Genomic DNA, 18,706 nt, shown 5'->3' with positions numbered 1-18,706 from the left:
AAGTGCTGCAGCCTTGATGGGACCTACAGTAGTGAAGCCTTGGGAAGGCTACAGAACACTAAGTCCTGCAGTCTGTCCTGAAGGCCTCCTGCCACAGTGAGAGGAGACATTTTCAAAGGCTCTGGGTCAGCAAGTCCTACAGACTTCCCTTGACGGCATCTGCAAAAGAGAAACCTTGGAAATACTATGGATCGCCAAATCCCACAGTCTGGCCTCAAGGTCACCTGCACAGAAAACACCTTGGAAGAGCTCCGGGTCAGCACGGAACGAGTTGGCCGTGTGGGGGCTCCTCACGGCACTGCTCTGTCCTGTCCTGTCCCGCTGTGTGCATTGAGCAGTGTGGTGTGGCCGTGTCGCTGTCAACACTTATGTCACGAAGCGTCACAAAGGGTCACCCTTGTAGACTCTGTCCCTTTCCCTCCCACAGTGACCACGGTGCACTGTGTCACAAAGAGCCCTAGGACACACCTCCACGTGCCCTGGGGACACTCCCACCCCACCCAAACTGCCCCAGCTTGCAAGGAAGACCTTCTCCCAAGAGTCGATGACAGCCCAACAGGGACTTTAGGAACGGCCCAAACAACAAGCAGCTGCTCCTCTGCTCTGTTTGCTCAGGGCAGCAGAATGAGCCCCCACAGCTGCCAACGGAGCTGAAGCAGGAAGGGCACCAGGGCCTTCCACGGCCTCTTTGGGAGATATCCTGGTGTTTGGTGGCTGTCATACACCCGGGGTGTGACACACACACAGGACATATCGTCCAGGGCATGGATGCTCCTCTGACCCCTGGGGCCTGCAGAGCACTTAAATCAACAGGTGTGACAGAGTCCCTGAGGAGGGCATGGGCATTCAGCTTCCTTCCAGGGGAACTGGTGGTAGCTCAGCTGGCCAAGTGCCTGCTGCATCATGTTTATGTCCTGTCCTAGGCTGGATTGCTCCATGTTCATCTTGCCGACCTCCTCGTAGAGATACTGGCACAAAGCCACGGCCTAGGATCCCCCCATCCTCCCCTGGGAGCCCATCACACAGCCGGGTCAGCACCGATGGATCCAGCACCTCCTGCCTGAGCCAGGCTCTGTGCTCCTGAATAGGTTCCAGAGCTGAGAGTTTGTCTAAAGGAGAAAAATCACCTCACGTAACATCCTGGGAGTAGTCTAGGACTGACGCCTGGGATCTCTGAAATCAGAAATCAAAACACTCTAGAAGATCCTGGGAAGAGTGTCAGAGGACTCCTGGAAGAAGCAGTTTCTATCAAGCAAGAATTGTACTGAATATATCCTGTATCTACTTGATCTCTTCTGCATGTGCTCAATCCAAACTTGCAGCTTGGAGCAGATTTAATAATAGGTGAAATCCACACAGCCATGTCCTCTCAAGGCACATCACCGCATGACACTTGAATAATTCCATTTCAGCAAGAAGAAATTTAAATGCAGAGCAATATTACAGACAGGTGGAAAGGTGTTCATAATTTGGAAAAGGCAAACAGGGCTGAGTTGAGACAGCCTGAGGTCAATCTTCTTAAATAATTAAGCTTTTCTATCTTGCTTATCTGCATGAGTGTAAGCAGCAGGATGAGGGAAGCGATCATTCCCCTTTAGTGAGCTGCTCCTTGGATAACATTTTCCTGTGGCTAAATGCATTAGAGGAGGCAGAGACTCCCAGCATGGTTTGGTGGATGTGGTGCTCATATGTCTGGGGACAGGCAACCCAAGCCACGTGACATGAGGCTGCTGTGCCAGCTCCCCTCTGCCTGGGACACACACTAGCAGACAGAAAGGAGAACACAGTGAAGTTCCTCTTGCATCACCCTTAGCAATTTATTATCCCATCTGACTTCCAGCTCTGACAATGACCTGTGAATGCCCCACAGCACCATGGTCTGAGCTGGGGGAAGGCTGGAGCCCTGGGGCTCAGGCTGTGCCATGAGGCCAACCACCTCACAGCTTTCTGCTTCAGCTGCCCCTTTTCCAAGGGCTGGTAGGGACTTCACCTGCGGAAGCTAGGTGCCACCAGCTGGGGGACAGAACAATAAGAAAATTAGGCAAAGCACTGCTTTTCTCACACATGTGGGGGAGGAGAGGTGCCCTTCCCCTCCCAGCACGGGCTCCAGAGTAGAGCGAGTAACTCAAAGGCCATCACTGGCACCCACAGTACAGAGGTCAACTCAGCAGGGATTGTACAGTGTCCCGCAACCCTCAATGGTGCGCACTTGGTGGAGACCCCAAATCCCACACTCTTGGTGTAGACAGACAGCCTGTGACTCTCAACCTTGCAAGCCAGGATGAGAGTCTGGCCAAATGTGGAACACAACACAGCTCGGCAGCTTCATCTGATCTTCAAAATGGTCTGAAAAGGCACTTCACTCCCCATCGGGGGATGGAGAATATACCTGGAAAAAACCTTAGAAAGGGAATGTTTAGAAGAAGTTCAACAGCAAGCAGAGGCTCTGCAGCACCAGCACAGCACCCTTCCCTGGCAGAGGCAGCAGTCCACATGCTAAGGTCAGCATGGAGATATCCCATGCAGCACACACCACCACGGCCCCACGCAGACACCGCGATCCAAGACAAGTCCAGGGCCATGGCATCCCCAGCGTCCCAGGTTCAAGCAGACAGGACTCCCTGCTCCTCCTGCCCTGCCCCAGCCGAGGGTCTGGCTCCGGCTGGCAGCTGTCCAGCCAGAGGGCTGGTGGGATGCAGCCGGCAGAACCGCCCCAGTGTCCAGATGGGGAAGATGTTGCGGTACGCGGTGTAACTGATGGCACACGACTTGTTGAACACCCCAGCAATGTTCTCCTGGGAGACAAGCAGAGAGCAGAATGGTACGAGTGACAGGAACTGTCACTGCATGCATGTTCAGGAACATTTTGGAAAGACTAAAGATGTACCTGAGGCCAGTCCCCGTTGGGCAGCTGCTTATCCATCAACACTTTAATGCCCCTTTCCAGCACACCGATGTCAGGGTACCTACAAAGCACAAGGGAAATGTAAGCATCTTTATCCAAACCATCTGCAAACCCTCATCCACATGTCTGGGGAGCTCAACCACCTCCAGGCTGCCCCGAGCTTGCCCCAGGCATGCTGAATGCTTTGGGAAGGGCTTCCCACCACCCCAAGACACTAGATATTATGAATATGGCACCATTTTCCCAGGCTGGAGGCCTGCAGTCATGATCAAAAGCTTTGCTTTGCACTGGGTCACACCAGCCAGGCCCAAGGCCACCCAACTCAGCTTGATCTCTTTTTCCCTGAGCACTGGGGCTACTCTTACCTGACAGCCATGAGCCCCAGCAGGGCCCAACAGGTGTTGTGGATCTGTGACTCAGCACTCTGCACGTATGTGCGCTGCTCACAGGACTCGAAATCCTCTCCCCATCCGCCATCTGCCATCTGCTTGGAGATGAGGAACTGGCAGGCCTGGGCCACCTCTTGGCAGACAGTCCTGCAGGGATGGGGACCAGAATCAAGACAGGACTGGGGACAGAGAGTGTTTGGATGCCCACAGTTCTCAGCTGCAAAGAGAAGCAGTGCCCACGGCTGGGACTGCCCTGAGAGTTTGAGGGTGAGGCAGCAAGTGCCCTGGCCATACTGCAGGCACAGGATTTGAGAGGAGCAGTCCCTGAGGCAGGAGAGTCCATGCACAGCCAGGGACCCATCCAGCCCCACCAGAGAGTCCTACCCTGGCCCAGGAGGTAGGTAGGGGCAGGGCAACCAGACATCCCCTTCTCACCCGTTGTGGTATGTGTGCTGCATGCTGGCAAACGCCTCCAGACCAAACCAGGTGCCATAGGTGAAACAAACCCCCCAGCTCCTAGGAGGAAGGGGAGAGCAGCACTGTCAGAGGTGCAAGGCCCGAGGGAGAGGCAGGCTGCAACACAGCTGTGTTCACAGAAGAGCAGAGCTAGGCACAGAGCTGCAGCCTGCCTTCCCCTATGGCCCAACCATGCCCAGTCCCACCAGCACCTGCTCCCAGCTAACTCAAGTGTCAGCAGAACTGGGACCACAGGAGCTGATGCCACCCCAAACTTCTCTGGGTCTTGTGCAACGCACACGGTACCTGTGCTACCTGGGCTGGAGGGAGAATAACTGAGAGCAAAGCACAACATCTAGAGGAGGATCAGCCCCTACTTTCCCTCCCACAGATCTTGCCAGCCAGGAATGCTTGCCATGATGATCCCTCTCACACTGTGGCAGCCAGAAGAAAATGGGGTACTGGGAACACCACTTACCCTTCCCAGGACCCATCCGCTCGCTGCTTCTTGCGACAAAAATCCAGGCCCTTCTGCAGAGTCTCCCTGGACAGGAAAGAAGTCATCCACTTCAGAAGCAGATCAGACTCAGTGTTTGCTTCACTAGGGGCTCCATCAGCCCCTCTGAGGGTTTGATGGGTCCCATTATTGGAGGGCACAAGAGACAAGAGCATGCAGACAGGCAGCTACATTGTTCAGGAGGCCATGGCAGGCAGCTTGGGGCAGTGAGCCTCTCTTCTGCCCTGCCCAGCTCTTATTTCAGCGCCTCACCTGATCTCCAGGGCTCGGTGCTCAGGGAACTGGCTCTGGAAGTGTTTCAGTGCCTGCATGACAGCTGATGTGCATTCCACGTAGGTGTAGTCAATCATGATGTCACCTGCCAGCAGGCAAGGGGTATCAGTGCCACAGCCCCTGTGTGGGCAAGCCTCCAGGCCAGCCGCTGCCAGCCTGTCCCTCCGACCCAGGGCACACTGATCCCCTGTCAGGCACCCGCTGGGCATGGTGAGCCCAGGCCACTTTGCCCCTTTACAGTGGGCAGGACAACCAAGCCCCACAGCTCCCCTTACCAAACACCTCCGAGGGGTTCAGCAGCTCCAGTAAGTGGCCTCCTCGCTTGGTCTCATAAGTGGCAAAGCCTCCATCCGGGTTCCTCATGCTCAGCAACTGCCCAGACAAGCAGACAGGGGGGTGGGACAACCTCATGGCAGTACTACTGCAGTCTGGCCCCAAGCCAGCTGTGAGGATAAAGTCAGACCTACAGGTCTATGGGGCTGGCAGAAAACCCAGGTCCCAAACCACTGTGACAAAGCAAGCCCAATCTGGGCCATCACACAACTCATAGGCAGCTCTGAATCACAACGGCGTGTTACCACACCAGGCCTCATACTAGCTCAGATCTGACACCAGATCTAACAATTCCTTGGGCCTTGGCTTCTCTTACAGTCCTGCATGTCCAATGGCCTGATTTTTGCAGCTCTTACCACATTCACAGCATCAAAGAGGCGCTCAGCAGGCACAAGCTTGGCTATGAAGGGACACTTCTCCTGGAGCAGCATAACTGCCTTCAGCCCCTCTGCTGTGCAATCTGCCACGATCCAGCCACAGTCTCGTGTGCTGAAGGGGAAGCCACCCTGGAAAAGGATCAGGTGGGCTTAGGGAGCAGGATCACTCTCCCCCACCCACTCTATTCTTGGAAGAGAGCAGGTGCTGCCCCTGATTCCTATTCCCTTTGCCCAAATCCCTGCCCCAGCCATGTGTCCTTGAGAGACCAGTGCCAGCCATCATACCTTGTTCATATGGCGATAATATTTCTGGTAGTCAGGTGGGTTCTCTGGGATCTGCAGGAGACAAGGAACAAGTGAGGGCAGCCTGGAGGTGCCTGGCTGCAGGACCATGGGCTGAAACCATTGCAGGTGCAGAACCATGTGGAAGTGGACGGTACCTGCCTTCCACTGAGGGAAGTAGACAGGAAAGAGGTGAGCTCTGGAGCAGGGAGAAATCACCTTTTGGCCTGGTTTCAGCAAGTGTTGCTAAAGCCCCCTTTGGGAGCTTGCCTGCCAGGGAGCCATCTGTTTTCAATGCTCCCGTTGGCAGCACCACAAACAAGACCTGTGACTGCATCAGGCTGCTGGTGACAATGACCCTCACCATGAGCCACTGCTGGCCTGGCCAGCAGAAGCTGAGCTATCACTATCCAATGGTCCTGGGCTTCCCAGAAGGGTGCCTCAAATGTGTCAGCACCAGACAAGATGAAGGGCAAATAAGCCTAAGCTTTCAGTTTCCCAGCCTCTCTAAGCTCAGGCAGACAACCCAAGCATCCCTGGGCCTCGCTAAGGTCCTCTCCAAGCTTCAAAGATGGTTCCCTGAAAACAGGGAGTAGAAAACAGGAGGCTGGGTCTGGAACTTTGCTAGTCAGCCCTTCAGAAGCTCCCTTCAGAAGGCAGCATGTGCATCCAACAGGGTTCTGAGCAACAACCAAGCCTGCACAGGCAGTGTGTGAGACACCACTGACCAGCTCTGCTCACCTGGGAGAAGCGGAGGAACCCATGGGCATTCTGGAGGCAGGAGGTGAATTCAGGCATCTCCTGGGCTTCTGCCTAGAAACAGAAATGCACAGCGAGCAGTCAGCAAGGGGCTGTAGCCAGACATGTTTTCCCAGCTCAGTCACATCATTCCAGGCCAAAACAGAGCTCCAATGGGGTGCACAGCAGAAGCTCTGGTACTTGGGGACTGATGCGAAGAGACCATTTTCCCAAGGCAGCATGTAACACTGAAGGGTGCATTACCTCCAGGAAAGCTTGGATGGCAAAAGCAGTATCCCAGAGCTGGGATCCATTTGTGCCCTGGAAGAGAGAAAATAGATAGTGAGAGGCAGGTGCTAGCAGCAGCCGGGCCCAGCTCTGGGGACTATGAAACAGCACATCCCTCCCACATTACCCCCAACAGCTCCTTCCTATGTCATCCTGCATCAAAGCTGACGTGCTGGCACAGAGAGGACAGATGCAACAAGTCAAGGGACAGCAAGGGAACACAAAATAAGACAGCTGCTTCAGTCTGCTCTGTGCACAGCCAAGGTAGGAGAGGTGGCTAGCATTAAGGAACAGCAGGACACAATGGCTCTGAGAGAAGCAGAGCTCAGCCCACATTCAGGATCAGGGGCCTGGCTTTCTCCCAGGACTCATGAGGATGGAGGGAATGGAGGCCTCTCAGCTCCCAGCCACAGGGAGCCAAACTAGCAGGACAGACAGTACTCCCTCCTGCACAGCTGGGGGAAGTGGCAGTGAGAAGGCCGCCAGACATCAGAGGTGAGCTGGAAGGAGCTCAGGCCTAGGATTAACACACTATCCCATTACTCCACAGGTTGCCCCAGCACACCAGGGTCCCTTCATTCACAGCTGAATTCCTACAGTACTTCACCTGCATCTTCATGCCGTCAAGGCCCAGCCTGTGGGAGGAGAGAGCACAGTGCTGCAGCAAAGGCAGAGTGGGAGCACCAGGAGGCAAGTCAGGAGACATGGTGTGCTGTGCCAGATGGAACACACTCAGCCCTTACCAGAGATAGTCAGGGATCCTGGAAACATGCTCCTGAAAAGCTGGGGAGTCCTTCCCTTCCACGAACCAGCGAACCAGCATGTTGATTGTCTTGGAGATCTGCCCAGAGGAGCATTGTCACTGCTCTGGATAGAGTTTCTTCCAGCCCGAGAAACATACATCCCCCTACTCAACACAAAGCCATCCAGAGGTTGTCTCGATCTTGATCCCAATGGCTCCACCAGTGACATCACCCAGCATAGCTGAGTTAGCAGGGCAGGTGCCATGAAATTACTCTCCAGAGCTTCCTCTGATATCATCTCCCTGGACCTCAAGGAGAGATACTCCTCACCAGGGCCACAGCTGTCCCCATGCCCTCTGCATCTCCTGTGCCCTGTTAGCCTTAAGCTCTTGAGCATCAGGAGCAGGAGTTGATCAAGATCTGGTGATTATTACATGCCACACTTGCACATGCTGGTCCTTGAAGAACAAAGGGTAAGATACTAAAGGATTAACAGCAAGTGTCCTACCGGCCCGATGCTGATGCACTTGGTGAATCTGTCATCAGCCTTGATGTGGTCATACAGCTCTGTGATGGCTCGCTGCCGCAGGTGAGTGCTGTGGTGAGCTTCATATACGTTCATGATGGCTACAGGAGAAGAAAGGGACATGCAGTGAAAAAAACCCCACCCTGTGCAGCCACATTCCCTTGCTGTGGCAGGCTGCACCCCAACTCACACAACAACCGTCAACCAACAAGCACCAGGATGGAGCAAAGCTCTGCCCCAGAGTGGCCTGAGGACATGGGCACAAGGCCCTGCTGCTCTCAGGGAGGGAAAACCCCATAATTCCAGTCTCCATCCCAGCTGCAGGGCATACACCAGTAGCTGGTAGTAGACCCTAAAGAGCTCTGAGGGTACGAGGCAGCCTCAGTATCCCTCGCAGCTCCCACACTCACCATAGGCAGCACCCAGCAGCCAGCTGTGTGGGGTGTACACATCACAGGCAGCCACGTTGTTCCTCTGTGCTGGCCAGTCTATGCTGGCGTAGTCTTGCACATACAGCTCCTGACACGAGAGAGCAAAGGGCAGCCTGGCCAGCCAGGAGCAAGCACCTGGAGCAGTTGCTGCTGGGAGCTGGCTCAGACACCGTGCAGGTTATGAGAGCTGCCCCTTGGCAAGCCAGAGGCTGGCTCACAAGAGCGTGGCCAGCACAGCAGGTGGTCACAGAGCCATGTATCCTTGTCCAGCAGGATCAGCTCCTTCCTTACCTGCCGCAAGCTCCGTATGAGCTCGTCCTCTTCTGCTGACAAACGCTTAGCATAGCAGTAGCTCATGGGAAGGTAAACCTGGCGGCAGTGACACCAGAGCCGTGACGGATGGGCTGGAAACCATGTGGGAAGCAGCCTGCTTGCAACAGAGAAAGTGCTGCTGTGAGGAACAAGGAAGGCCAAGGGCCACTGGAGAGATGTGTGGAATGTCCAGAGCAGGGCAGGCTTTTGCCTGCCCCCTGCACTAGGGGATATACACACAGCCTGGCCCTGCTCAGATTCCCCCTCCAACAGGGATACACCCTCCTGACACCACTCCAGGCCCAGCTGACACATGGCAGGGAGGACCTCAAGCTCAAAAAGGAAAGAGAAACTAGTTCAGTCACATGGGATGTTGAAGGCAGAGGCCTGGACCGACAGTTAATGGCATTTGCTGACAAAGCACCAGCAGCCCTTGGTACCGTGCAGCCCCCGATTTCCTCCAGGGATAGTGTCCAACACTTTCCCTCTGACACCCAGCATCCCTCTGAGAATTCAGAGAGGGTACAAGCAAGGGTTTAGGGCTGGCAGCCTCACATGTGGCTGTCCCTTCCTGCTAGGCTCCAGTTCTGGCTGCTGGAAGATACTGGTGGCAGGCGGGAGCACACGAATGTATTAGGGACCCTGTGGGAAATGCTAACAGGGCTGTGCTCTGGCATCTCCCTTGGATGCAGTGTTCAGTGCTATCCAGCTACTGGCTGGCCTGCTGCTGGCTCCCAGCTGACAAGCAGCCTGAGTACCTCCAGTTCCTGGCTGTAGCTGGAGTTATCCCAGCCATCACCAGCACCGGGACAGTTCTGGGTGGAGGCTGGTGGCAGGACTGACACTAGCTCCTCTCTCCACAGGGAGGGGGGCACATACCACATCTCTGGGAGAAGCGTGTTCATTCCCTCCCAGCTGTAAACGTTCAAGACAGCCAGCCAAAACTTGCCCCAGGAAGGGATTCCCACAGCACCTCCTGCACAGAACAGTATCAGCTTTCAGGGTTAACACAGCCATGCCAGCTCCCAACTTTCTTCCCCATCACAGGGCCCATTTCTCCCCATATTTGAGAGCACACTACTCAGGCTGGAATACATGTCCCAAAACAGGGCAAGCAGGCAATGGCACAAAAATGCAACACAGCTTCCCATCATTAATTGGAAATGCAGTTGCCATGAAAGGCAAGTAAGAACAACAGTTCTTCCAGGATCTGGCAGCCCCCAGTGCTCCCTGCAGCCCTCTGGTCTGGCCAGACCTCTCTCACCAGTGTACCAGCCCCACGGCTGACCTTTGCTGTGCAGGTTGACACGGGCCCGCACAATGTCAGGGTCATCTGGCCCAAGCCCCAGGATCCTCAAGGCTACGTAGTTGAGGGCTGTGCCAAACACTGTTGATTTATCTTCCACGTGTCTGTCAGGAGCATATACAGAAACACCACATCCATTAGTCAGGTATTGCCATTAGGCAGACACAAGCCACTGCACAAGGCTGTCTTTGATAGGGTGAAGTGGGATGCCAGGGGTGACTTTGGGAAAGAGGGACCTGACTAATACAGGAAGAAACATTGCTCTGCACTATCCTGTCACACATGATGCTTTGGGATACAGTGCCCCAGAGGAGATGGGGCCAGACTTGATGCTATGGCCACCTCTGTGAAAACAGTGTACATGGAGTGCTGCACAAGCAAGTCCAACCACCCACAGCTATCACAGGTGCTGAGTCCCCCTCCCAAAGCCTGGGCAGACCTGACAGCAGCTCCAAGTCCTGCACCTTGGAGCTGCTGTCACTCAGAGAAGCATCTTTGGTACTCACAAGCCCCAGCCTCCGTCCGGGAGCTGCACAGAGCGCAGGTAGCGTACCATCTCCTTCCGGAACCCCTCGGGCAGCTGGATTTTGGCCGTGTGGCAGGTGATGAGGAGACCTGGAGGACCAGACAGGCCGGCACTGTAGAGAGCCGAACCCCAGGGCACTCACCCCTGGGCAGGTGCCCAGGCCTACCTGGCAGCAGGAACAGCGGCCCGCCGTAGTCGCCCGCCCAGTGCCCATCCTCGGCCTGCAGCGCTGCGTAGAACCGCATCCCGTTGCGGGCCGCCTCCCGGGCCGAGCCGGCCGCCGGCAGCGCCTGCAGCGTCGCGCCCTGTGGGGAGACAGGGGCACCTCAGCGGCGCGCCCCGGGCACGGCCCCGCCGCCCCGGCCCGGGCCCCCCGCACCGTGTCCAGCCCGAGGCTGTGCTGCTCCAGCGCTGTCTGCGCTCGCCGCTCCCCGACATCGCCTTCGCCATCGCCCAGGTAGCGCCAGAGCTGCCGCCCACCCTCGCAGCGCAGCCGCCAGTCCGGCAGCTCCGTGGCCGCCGCCGAGCGCCAAGGGCCGCCACGCCGCCGAACCGCCCTGCCGGACACGGGCACCGTGAGCCGCGGGCACCGTGAGCCGCGGCCGCCACCCCGCCCCGCCCCGCCGGGACCCCGCTGCTCGCCGCCACCGGCGCTGTCGACGCCACCGCCGGGATCCACCCAGTGCCCCCCGCCTGCGCCGCTCCCGCTCTCCATCGCACCGCCGGGACTCACCCGGCGCCCGCCGCCATGGCCGCTCCCGCCCCGCCGCCGGGGCCGCGCCGGCTGGTCCCACATCGCCTCACGGGCGGCAGCCAATGGCGGCCCCCGGCCCGCCCCCGGCCCGCCCCAGCCGCTCCCGTCCCCTCCTGCCGTGGGACAGCGCTCGGCGAGCCGCTGGGCTCGACTCCTCCGCTCCACGTGTCTGCCCCTGGCGCAGGAGCGCCATCCCTCCCACAGACGCCGACAGCCGAGCCTTTGTCACCTTTGGGTGACAGCGCCAGCCCCTAGAGCGACTGTCCCCAGCGCCGTGCACCCCCAAAGTCCAGGCGTGTGCTTTCCATCGTTAATGGAAATAAAACAACGCCGGCCCAGCCTGGGTGCCCAGCTCATGTGGGCCACGAGGGACTGAGGAGATGTGTCTGGGTGCAGTGCCAGCCATGGGCACAGTGCACCCTGACCCGCGTGTGCCCACGCTCCCGCTGCCCCCGTGCTCCCTCGCTGCTGGCATCACCCTTGATTCACCGGCCTCAGCTCTGCTTTCCCGGGGTGTCAGGCACTCCTCAAACACCGGGGCCCTGCCCGGGTGAGGAGGGCCGTGGCCGGCGGGGGTGACAGCCATAAAACACCGTGATTTGCTCTACAGGTGAGTCAGGTACCCTCACTATGAACCCCGCCCTGGTCCCTCCAGCACGGCTGAGGGGTGTCACCTTCATGCAGGCAATGCCGTGGGACAGCAGTCCACGAGGAGATGGCAGAGCTCCTCCTGTCCAGTCGCAGTGACATGTCCCCATCTCTCTCCCAACACCCATCACTGCCTTACCAGGCCAGTGAGCACGTGGGTTTCAGCCCTTCAAAGCCCCTTGGCTCAAGAAGGCTTCCCAAAAGGAGGCACACAGGGATTGTAAATCCCAGAGATGCTGTACTTGCTGCTGCTGTGCTGTTGGAAGGGCTGGGTGGACATCGAATATATACTTGTTTAAATGGAGTGATAAAATTCCTTTCAGCCTTTCACAGCGACCTGGCTTCCCTCCTACCACAGAAGTGGCACCAGACCAAGCTAAACTGGCAAAAAGCCCCTCCATGTCTGTGCACTGCCCAGGGACAAAAGAGCTACTCACAAATGTGGCACCCATCAACACCCCAGGACAGAAAAATGCCTGTCTACTAATACTTATATAATCATTAATACTTACAGTATATAATGCACACTACAAGTTTAATTTAAAACACTCCTCTTCTAGCAAACAGGTCTTTGCTCAGATCCAGTATAACATCAGGGATTATCTGCAAAGGATACAGTGATTTTATTTGAGAATAAAATAATTAATTTTGTATTTATTTCATAAACTAGGCTTAGGTCACTCAGTTCAGCCCTGGCTGTGTTCAGTAGGAGCACAATATTTTTTGGATGGTGCTGGACTTCTCTTGGAGGGAGAATGGATGGGGATAATATCTTTGACTTGTGTCTCATCCCACTGGTCCTCAGTAGGGAGAGCTGTGCTGATTTTGTTGCACAGTTTATATGAACAGAGGGAACTCTAGAAGTTCACTGACACGGGTGTTGTATTTGAGGCTTAATAGTCTGTTTATTTTTGGTTTAAGAAAAAAAATTGTCATAATGACTCTGCCTGAAATGAGGTTCATGAAAGTATCCACTTGTCCGTGGATGCCAAAATCTTAAGATAATTTATGGTATTATTTGCCTAAGGGGAGTGATGGAAGATGAACAACTTGGTTTCATTTTTCTATCTCTATACAACCCACCTGCACCAGAAATTTTTAATAATTGCCAAATTCCTGTTACTTAGACCTTGTTTTCATCCATGTTTTTCTGTGTCTGAACCTCATCTGGATTCAGCCAGGAACTAGCTCACCTCTGGCTGTTGTGTTTGTAGGTGCCAGGGAACCTGCTCCCTGCAAAGCTGCTGTGTATGCTGGCACTGCGACTGCAGCCCTGCAGAGGCAGCTTCTTCACCCTCCCACCCGAATTCCTCTGCTTTCATTACTTTTTTTGTCCCAGTTCAATGACCACTGGCGTTTGTCTCATGGTCTGGCAGAGCCTGGCGCCACACACACCCGAGAGACAAAGAAATAGGCTGTCTTTTCTCCTGGTATGAGGAGCCCACATTGTGAGGGAGACAGGCAGAGGACTGAAGTGTTTTGCTCAGCTTTGGGCACTGAAAAACCCCCTTACTTCTTTAAACATATCAGCCCAAAACTCTGGCAAGGAAGCTCTGACCCTGAGGAAAGGAGCCCCAAGGTTGCACCCTCCTGTTCAAAGATCAGAACATGAATTTTAGAACAACAGAAGCAGCTCTTTGGGCAGCACTGAAAGCACAGCTCACAGCCCCATACTCATATCCAGACCTCCTGGACTGTCACGGGTTGGGTTAGGGATGATCCAGGCCAGGAGAGCAGCCTTTGCAAAGGATATGAGCCTGGACAAGTATCAGGAATCTCTTGGAGCTGCTCATTAGCAAAGGCAGAAGAGGGTCAAGGTTTCTGGTGTTCACATCTGATCCTGCTGCTCATTCCCATCCTACCAGGACATAATTCCAGATCATCACCTGTAAAATACAGAAGTCAGAATGATTTGGGGTGAAATGGACAGCAAGAATCACCAGGAAAGAGAATTTTAAGACTGTTCAAGTTTTGATCCATCAAATGCTACTTTTTCTGTTCCATTTTAAGGAAAGGTCACTTTCCAGAATGACATCAGAATATGGTTTAAGGAGATGAGCTAGGACCTTGTCTCTGACTAGAAAAGGTTTGCTTTAATGCATTTCTTGGCTGAGGACTGAGCTAGAGATCTACCAGATCAAATTGCTATCAACAGAAAAATGCTCTCTCTTTCCTGCTGACACAGAGCCCCATTTATAGCCAGCTCTTACAGGAATGCAAGCACTCTTGGAAAAAATCAAATAGTGTAAAATTGCTGACAAACTACCCCCACACTAGAAACACCATGACCTAAAAGCATCCCTGCTGTCCCTGCCAGTCCCACCAGAGCACAGATAACTGTTATAGTTTGCAATGCCCTAAATGCAAGAATTTCAGTGGTCAGGTAAATATTTAGAGTCAACATATTCAATCTTAATGCCGGGGAAATTATTTTTCCCCAAATCAGTGTTTGAGCCTGTTACAAAAACTTTCATGAGTTGATGTAAGGAAATTATCAGTGTACATGGGTTTTTTGTTTTTTTTTACACCAGTATGTGAAAAAGTTTTTAAGTAACATGGTCAGTGTCATAGATAAGCAGATTTGGGAAAACTGCCAGGGAATATGTCTGTCCAGCAACAGGGTTTAGATAAAAGTGCATTTAATGCCAGTTCATGGTGGCTGCTGGGGATGGCAGGGGACTTGTGAACAAGTTTTATATCAAGATCCCATTTAAAAGTAAATAAAGAATTTAAGTTTGAGATAACTTTTCAAAGTTTCTAAAAATAATTTTTTTTTTTCTAGTGTGAATCACCATACAAACATATTTTTCTGAGTTCTGCATGTTGATTTACACTTCCCTTCATAGAATTGGTTCAAAATATTTGCAGTTTCACTCGTCTCTGGTGTTAGGTGGATATTTCTTGAACATTTCAACATTTCTGGAACAATACACACAGAAAAGTATAAGTCTTATGCTCACACTGACTACAAAATGTGTTTTCATTGATGCCTTCACTCTCATGGTATAACTGGTTTTGCACAAGCAGCAATGGTTTCAGTTTGACAAAGCATTTTGTTGGTGGTATGTTTGGTGAAGCAGAGCAAATTGAAATAACCTTATTATCCCTGTCTGGCCTGACTCTACAATCTTAAAGCAGTAGAAAGCAGAAAAAGTGTGTTCAATATTAATAGTGTGCTCCCAATGACCTGCAGTAAGCATAGTGAAAAGATCAGATGTACAAGGAATTGCTATTTTTGCATGCTCACTGTTCAGAGCAGAACAGCAGCTTTAAAGAAAGCATTCACATCTGTGAATTGCAAGCTTGATTCACAGAACATTCTGCGCATTGAAAGACCCATCTAATGAACAGAGAATAGGCATTCTATCTTTGAAAAATATGAACAAATAAATGGCACCATAATAGATTTATGTGAAAAATGCATATTTTATTATTGGCTTTTCGCAAATATTAAATTGAATACTATATGTATTATGTTATATTGATTAGAAGTGCTGTATTAACATTTTAATGGTATGGTATATGTAGTTTTGTAGTTAAAATAGAGCCTATGTATGTGGGGTTTTTTTTTACTAGCTCAAGCAAGAGATGAGATAATGAAGAAACTCTTCACACAGAGATGACAATGATGGGGGCCCATAAAGAATTACTGCCTCCTTATCGGAAAAGACAAACATTCTTCCACCTTCTCTCCGTCTTTATGGAACCACCAGGATTAAGGGGAAGAAGTTGACAAAACCCAGAAAAGTTCTTAATTTGCAAGGAATTTATGCATCATGTATGAGATGTATGAATATGCAACAGGCTACTGCTTTTAAAGATTATTCCTTTGTTCATAAGGCATGCTTATTCGGGCTTAAGTGCCCGAGAGCATCCGGACGTCCGTAATTCTTTGCTTTTTGTTGTCTTGTAATTGCCCTAACTCTAAATTTTCATTACTCTAATTGTATTACTATTTTTATAACCATTTTATTATTATTAAACTTTTAAAATTTTAAAAACCAAGTGATTGGCGTTTATAACAATTTATTTGTAATGTACAACAACTGGATCTAGGGATAACCTCCAAGCTCTTGTTTAAACTAAAAAAAAGTTTACTGCGATACATTTTGAAACAGGATACATCCCTAGATACGAGTCACTTACAAAAATTGGCTGATTGCAACAATGTCCCCTTGCCGCCTTCAGAAAACAAGTGAAGCAGGCGGCGTTTTCCTCTCCCGAGGGCGGCTTTCCAGCGGCTCCCACGTGGGCGGCGGGTCCAGTCGCCGCGAGCAGCTCCGCGGTGCGGGCACAGCGCCCGCCTGGACACCCCGCCCCGGCTGCCGCGGCCAACCCGAGTCCCCCGCGGGCATAAGAAGCCAGCGGGTCCCCGCGGCGCCTGGCCACGCCGCATCGCTGTGCCACAGCCCCGCCGGCAGCAGGGAGGTGAGAGGGGCCGGGGGATGCCGGGCGGGCTGTCCCTGCCGGGGGGGAGGTGGCTACTGTCGCGGCAGAATCGCCGCTCCACACACCTCTGCTCTGGAGCACTCCTCGGCCCTGCGGACGGCAAGCAGGCAGGGCTGGAGCATGAAAAGGGTGTTTTTGTTAGGATATTTTCTACCGTGTCTGGTAACAGTCTTTCCGTTCGGACACTGCTGAGCGGGGGAGGACATCAGCTGTGGGATCAGACTCAGCACCTTGTGGTGGAGAAACAGTAGCCAGGTCGCAGGGCAGGAGACATTTACCGATGGGGTATGAACGAAACGAGTGCCAGGCAATAAGGCTTCTTTATTTTCCCAGCTTTTGGGAAGGTGGGTTGGCAGCTCTCCCTCTTGGATCAGAGTCTCTTTGGTTTGTCCGTTTGTGAAGTCTGCAGGGAACGCTGCAATCTGAATTACTATCATATCCCAAGAGGGTCTCCAGACCAAGTGTGGGAGAGGGAGGCTCGAGAAGTGCTCATTTTGACCTGCTGGCACTGATCAAAACTGGTTCCTACTGCCTTCCCCTGACTGCTGGGCTGGAGACAGGTCTGCAGGCAGTGGCATAGGCAAGGGGACCTGTGACAGCAGGGACAGCAAAGCCATTCTGAAACCCCGGAGTAGACCCCATGCCTGCTCCTCTCCTTGTCTTGTGGCTCTGCTGCCTTTGAGAGCCCCTGGCAGCAGAGTTATGGTCTCTTGTGACCTTCCCCCCGAAGCCAGGGCTGCTGCCAGAGCTTCCCAGCTCTGCCTTGAACGCGGGTCCGACCTTGCTGGTCCATGGGCGAAGCCCCGGGGTGGCCGTGCTTCCAAATCCATAGGAATTGCTGGAGCTTGCCCAGGCTGGCGCTCCCAGCATCCCCTCTGACCTCAGGGCCACGCCACGACCATGTCTGAGCTGGAGAAGGCGATGATCGCCATCATCGATGCCTTCCACCAGTACTCCGGGAAGGAGGGAGACAAGCACAAGCTGAAGAAATCGGAACTGAAGGAGCTCATCAACAACGAGCTGACCCATTTCCTCGGGGTAAGTACTGCCCTCCCCGCAGCCTGGCTGGCCTCAGGGCCCATCCAACAGCCCCTGCACTTCCCTGTCTCCCACGGGAAGCCTGCACAGGCAAAGAGGTTTATTTACACAGCAGGGCATTAAATCCTTTGCTCCAGCTCTACAGAGCAGCAGGATGAGGGGAACAGCCTATATGGCAGACTGAGGTGTGGGTTGGATGCTAGGGGAATTAACCTTCCCTGACAGGAACCTTGCCCCAAGGGGCTCAAGATGTCCCTTCCCAGCAGCACAGCTGTGGCTGCAATTCCCCAGGGCACAGGACAATGCCCCACCGTAGACTGGGAACATCCACAAAATATCTGGGATGTGTCTGAACAGAGATTCAGCCGTGAGAGCACTGGGTGAGAGAAATGGGGACACGTTACCATCTGGGCCTCACTGTGGTCCTCCCCAGCTTTGGCCACCTGTTTCTATCTCTTCAGGAAATCAAAGACCAGGAGACTGTGGACAAAGTCATGGAGGCACTGGACTGCGATGGGGATGCAGAGTGCGACTTCCAGGAGTTCGTGGCCTTCATTGCAATGATCACTGCTGCTTGCCATGAGTTCTTTGAGCATGAGTGAACTGGTGGGAAGCAGGTGAGCCCCTTCCGCTCATGCTGGAGAGAGGCAAGGCAGCATTGCTCCTCCAGGAAAATGACTGGCTGTGATTACAGACACCTTAGAGTTCAGCTTGCGCTAGACTTAAGCAGCTTATTAAAAGTGCTGTGGCTTTGTGAACAAAAACCACTTGTGTGGCTCAGGAAAGGCTAGTGGCTAGTGCCCATTGGGCTGCATGCAGTGAGAGAGTGCCTTGCCTCAAGCTCCTTCCCTGCTGTTTTAAGTCAGGAATTTGCATGGGGCTAGAAGCAGAGGGATGCTGTGATCCAAGCTTGCGTGCATTGCAAGCTTGCTTCCTTCATTCAGGGGTTGAAGGAAGAGGGGATGCAGAGGGGCTGGTTTTGGAAACTTGCTGCCAGGCCCACTGGCCTGAACGGGAAGGCCCCCAGTGATTCCTGTGGGCTCTAGGCATGGCATTAGAAACCAGCTCCTGTCCCATCACAGGTGCTCAGCAGAGCCCACCTATTTCTTGGTACATTGAGACACCCTTGGCTTGCAAGGCAAAGTGTAACAATCTAAAAGCATAACCATCTGACAGCTCAGGCTTTTCACTTGTTGATCAATCCTGCTTTTAGCAGCCAGCAGAACTGGAAGCAACAGCATATGAGGCTCCTGCACTGGGGTCAGCTCCTGGGCCTGGGATATGCCTTGACAAGGTGTCCAGGCTCAGTGAGAAGGGAAGTGGGAGTGGCCCAGTGTGACCACAGACCAGGCACAGCCTCCTGAGTGTGTGGAAATGACAAGGAATAAAACGTTGGTTTGGCCTCTGGTGAAAAA

The 18,706-nt window shown here is 53.4% G+C and overlaps 2 protein-coding genes across 2 annotated transcripts; one reads left to right on the top strand and one right to left on the bottom strand.

The window, feature by feature from the left end:
• Positions 1 to 2,455: 2,455 nt before the first annotated feature.
• LSS (lanosterol synthase) lies at positions 2,456 to 10,987 on the bottom strand. Its single transcript, XM_068196431.1, has 21 exons — positions 10,782 to 10,987; positions 10,569 to 10,707; positions 10,383 to 10,491; positions 9,859 to 9,980; positions 9,450 to 9,546; positions 8,550 to 8,685; positions 8,238 to 8,346; positions 7,810 to 7,928; positions 7,302 to 7,399; positions 7,166 to 7,193; positions 6,535 to 6,591; positions 6,274 to 6,345; positions 5,536 to 5,586; positions 5,230 to 5,379; positions 4,816 to 4,912; positions 4,520 to 4,625; positions 4,229 to 4,294; positions 3,730 to 3,810; positions 3,271 to 3,441; positions 2,888 to 2,966; positions 2,456 to 2,795 (listed from the first exon to the last, which is right to left on the bottom strand). Exons 2-21 carry the CDS (start codon positions 10,645 to 10,647, stop codon positions 2,604 to 2,606), a joined length of 2,019 nt encoding a protein of 672 aa, XP_068052532.1. The 5' UTR covers positions 10,648 to 10,707; positions 10,782 to 10,987; the 3' UTR covers positions 2,456 to 2,603.
• A 5,185-nt stretch (positions 10,988 to 16,172) lies between these two features.
• Positions 16,173 to 18,706, top strand: S100B (S100 calcium binding protein B). The gene is made up of 3 exons (XM_068196430.1): positions 16,173 to 16,232; positions 17,139 to 17,291; positions 17,753 to 18,706. The coding sequence occupies exons 2-3, from the start codon at positions 17,154 to 17,156 to the stop codon at positions 17,891 to 17,893; spliced, it is 279 nt and encodes a 92-aa protein (XP_068052531.1). The 5' UTR covers positions 16,173 to 16,232; positions 17,139 to 17,153; the 3' UTR covers positions 17,894 to 18,706.

This window comes from Anomalospiza imberbis, chromosome 7 (assembly GCF_031753505.1).
Source record: "Anomalospiza imberbis isolate Cuckoo-Finch-1a 21T00152 chromosome 7, ASM3175350v1, whole genome shotgun sequence".
Lineage (NCBI taxonomy): Eukaryota > Metazoa > Chordata > Aves > Passeriformes > Viduidae > Anomalospiza > Anomalospiza imberbis.
This window is presented reverse-complemented; position numbering and strand designations above follow the sequence as displayed.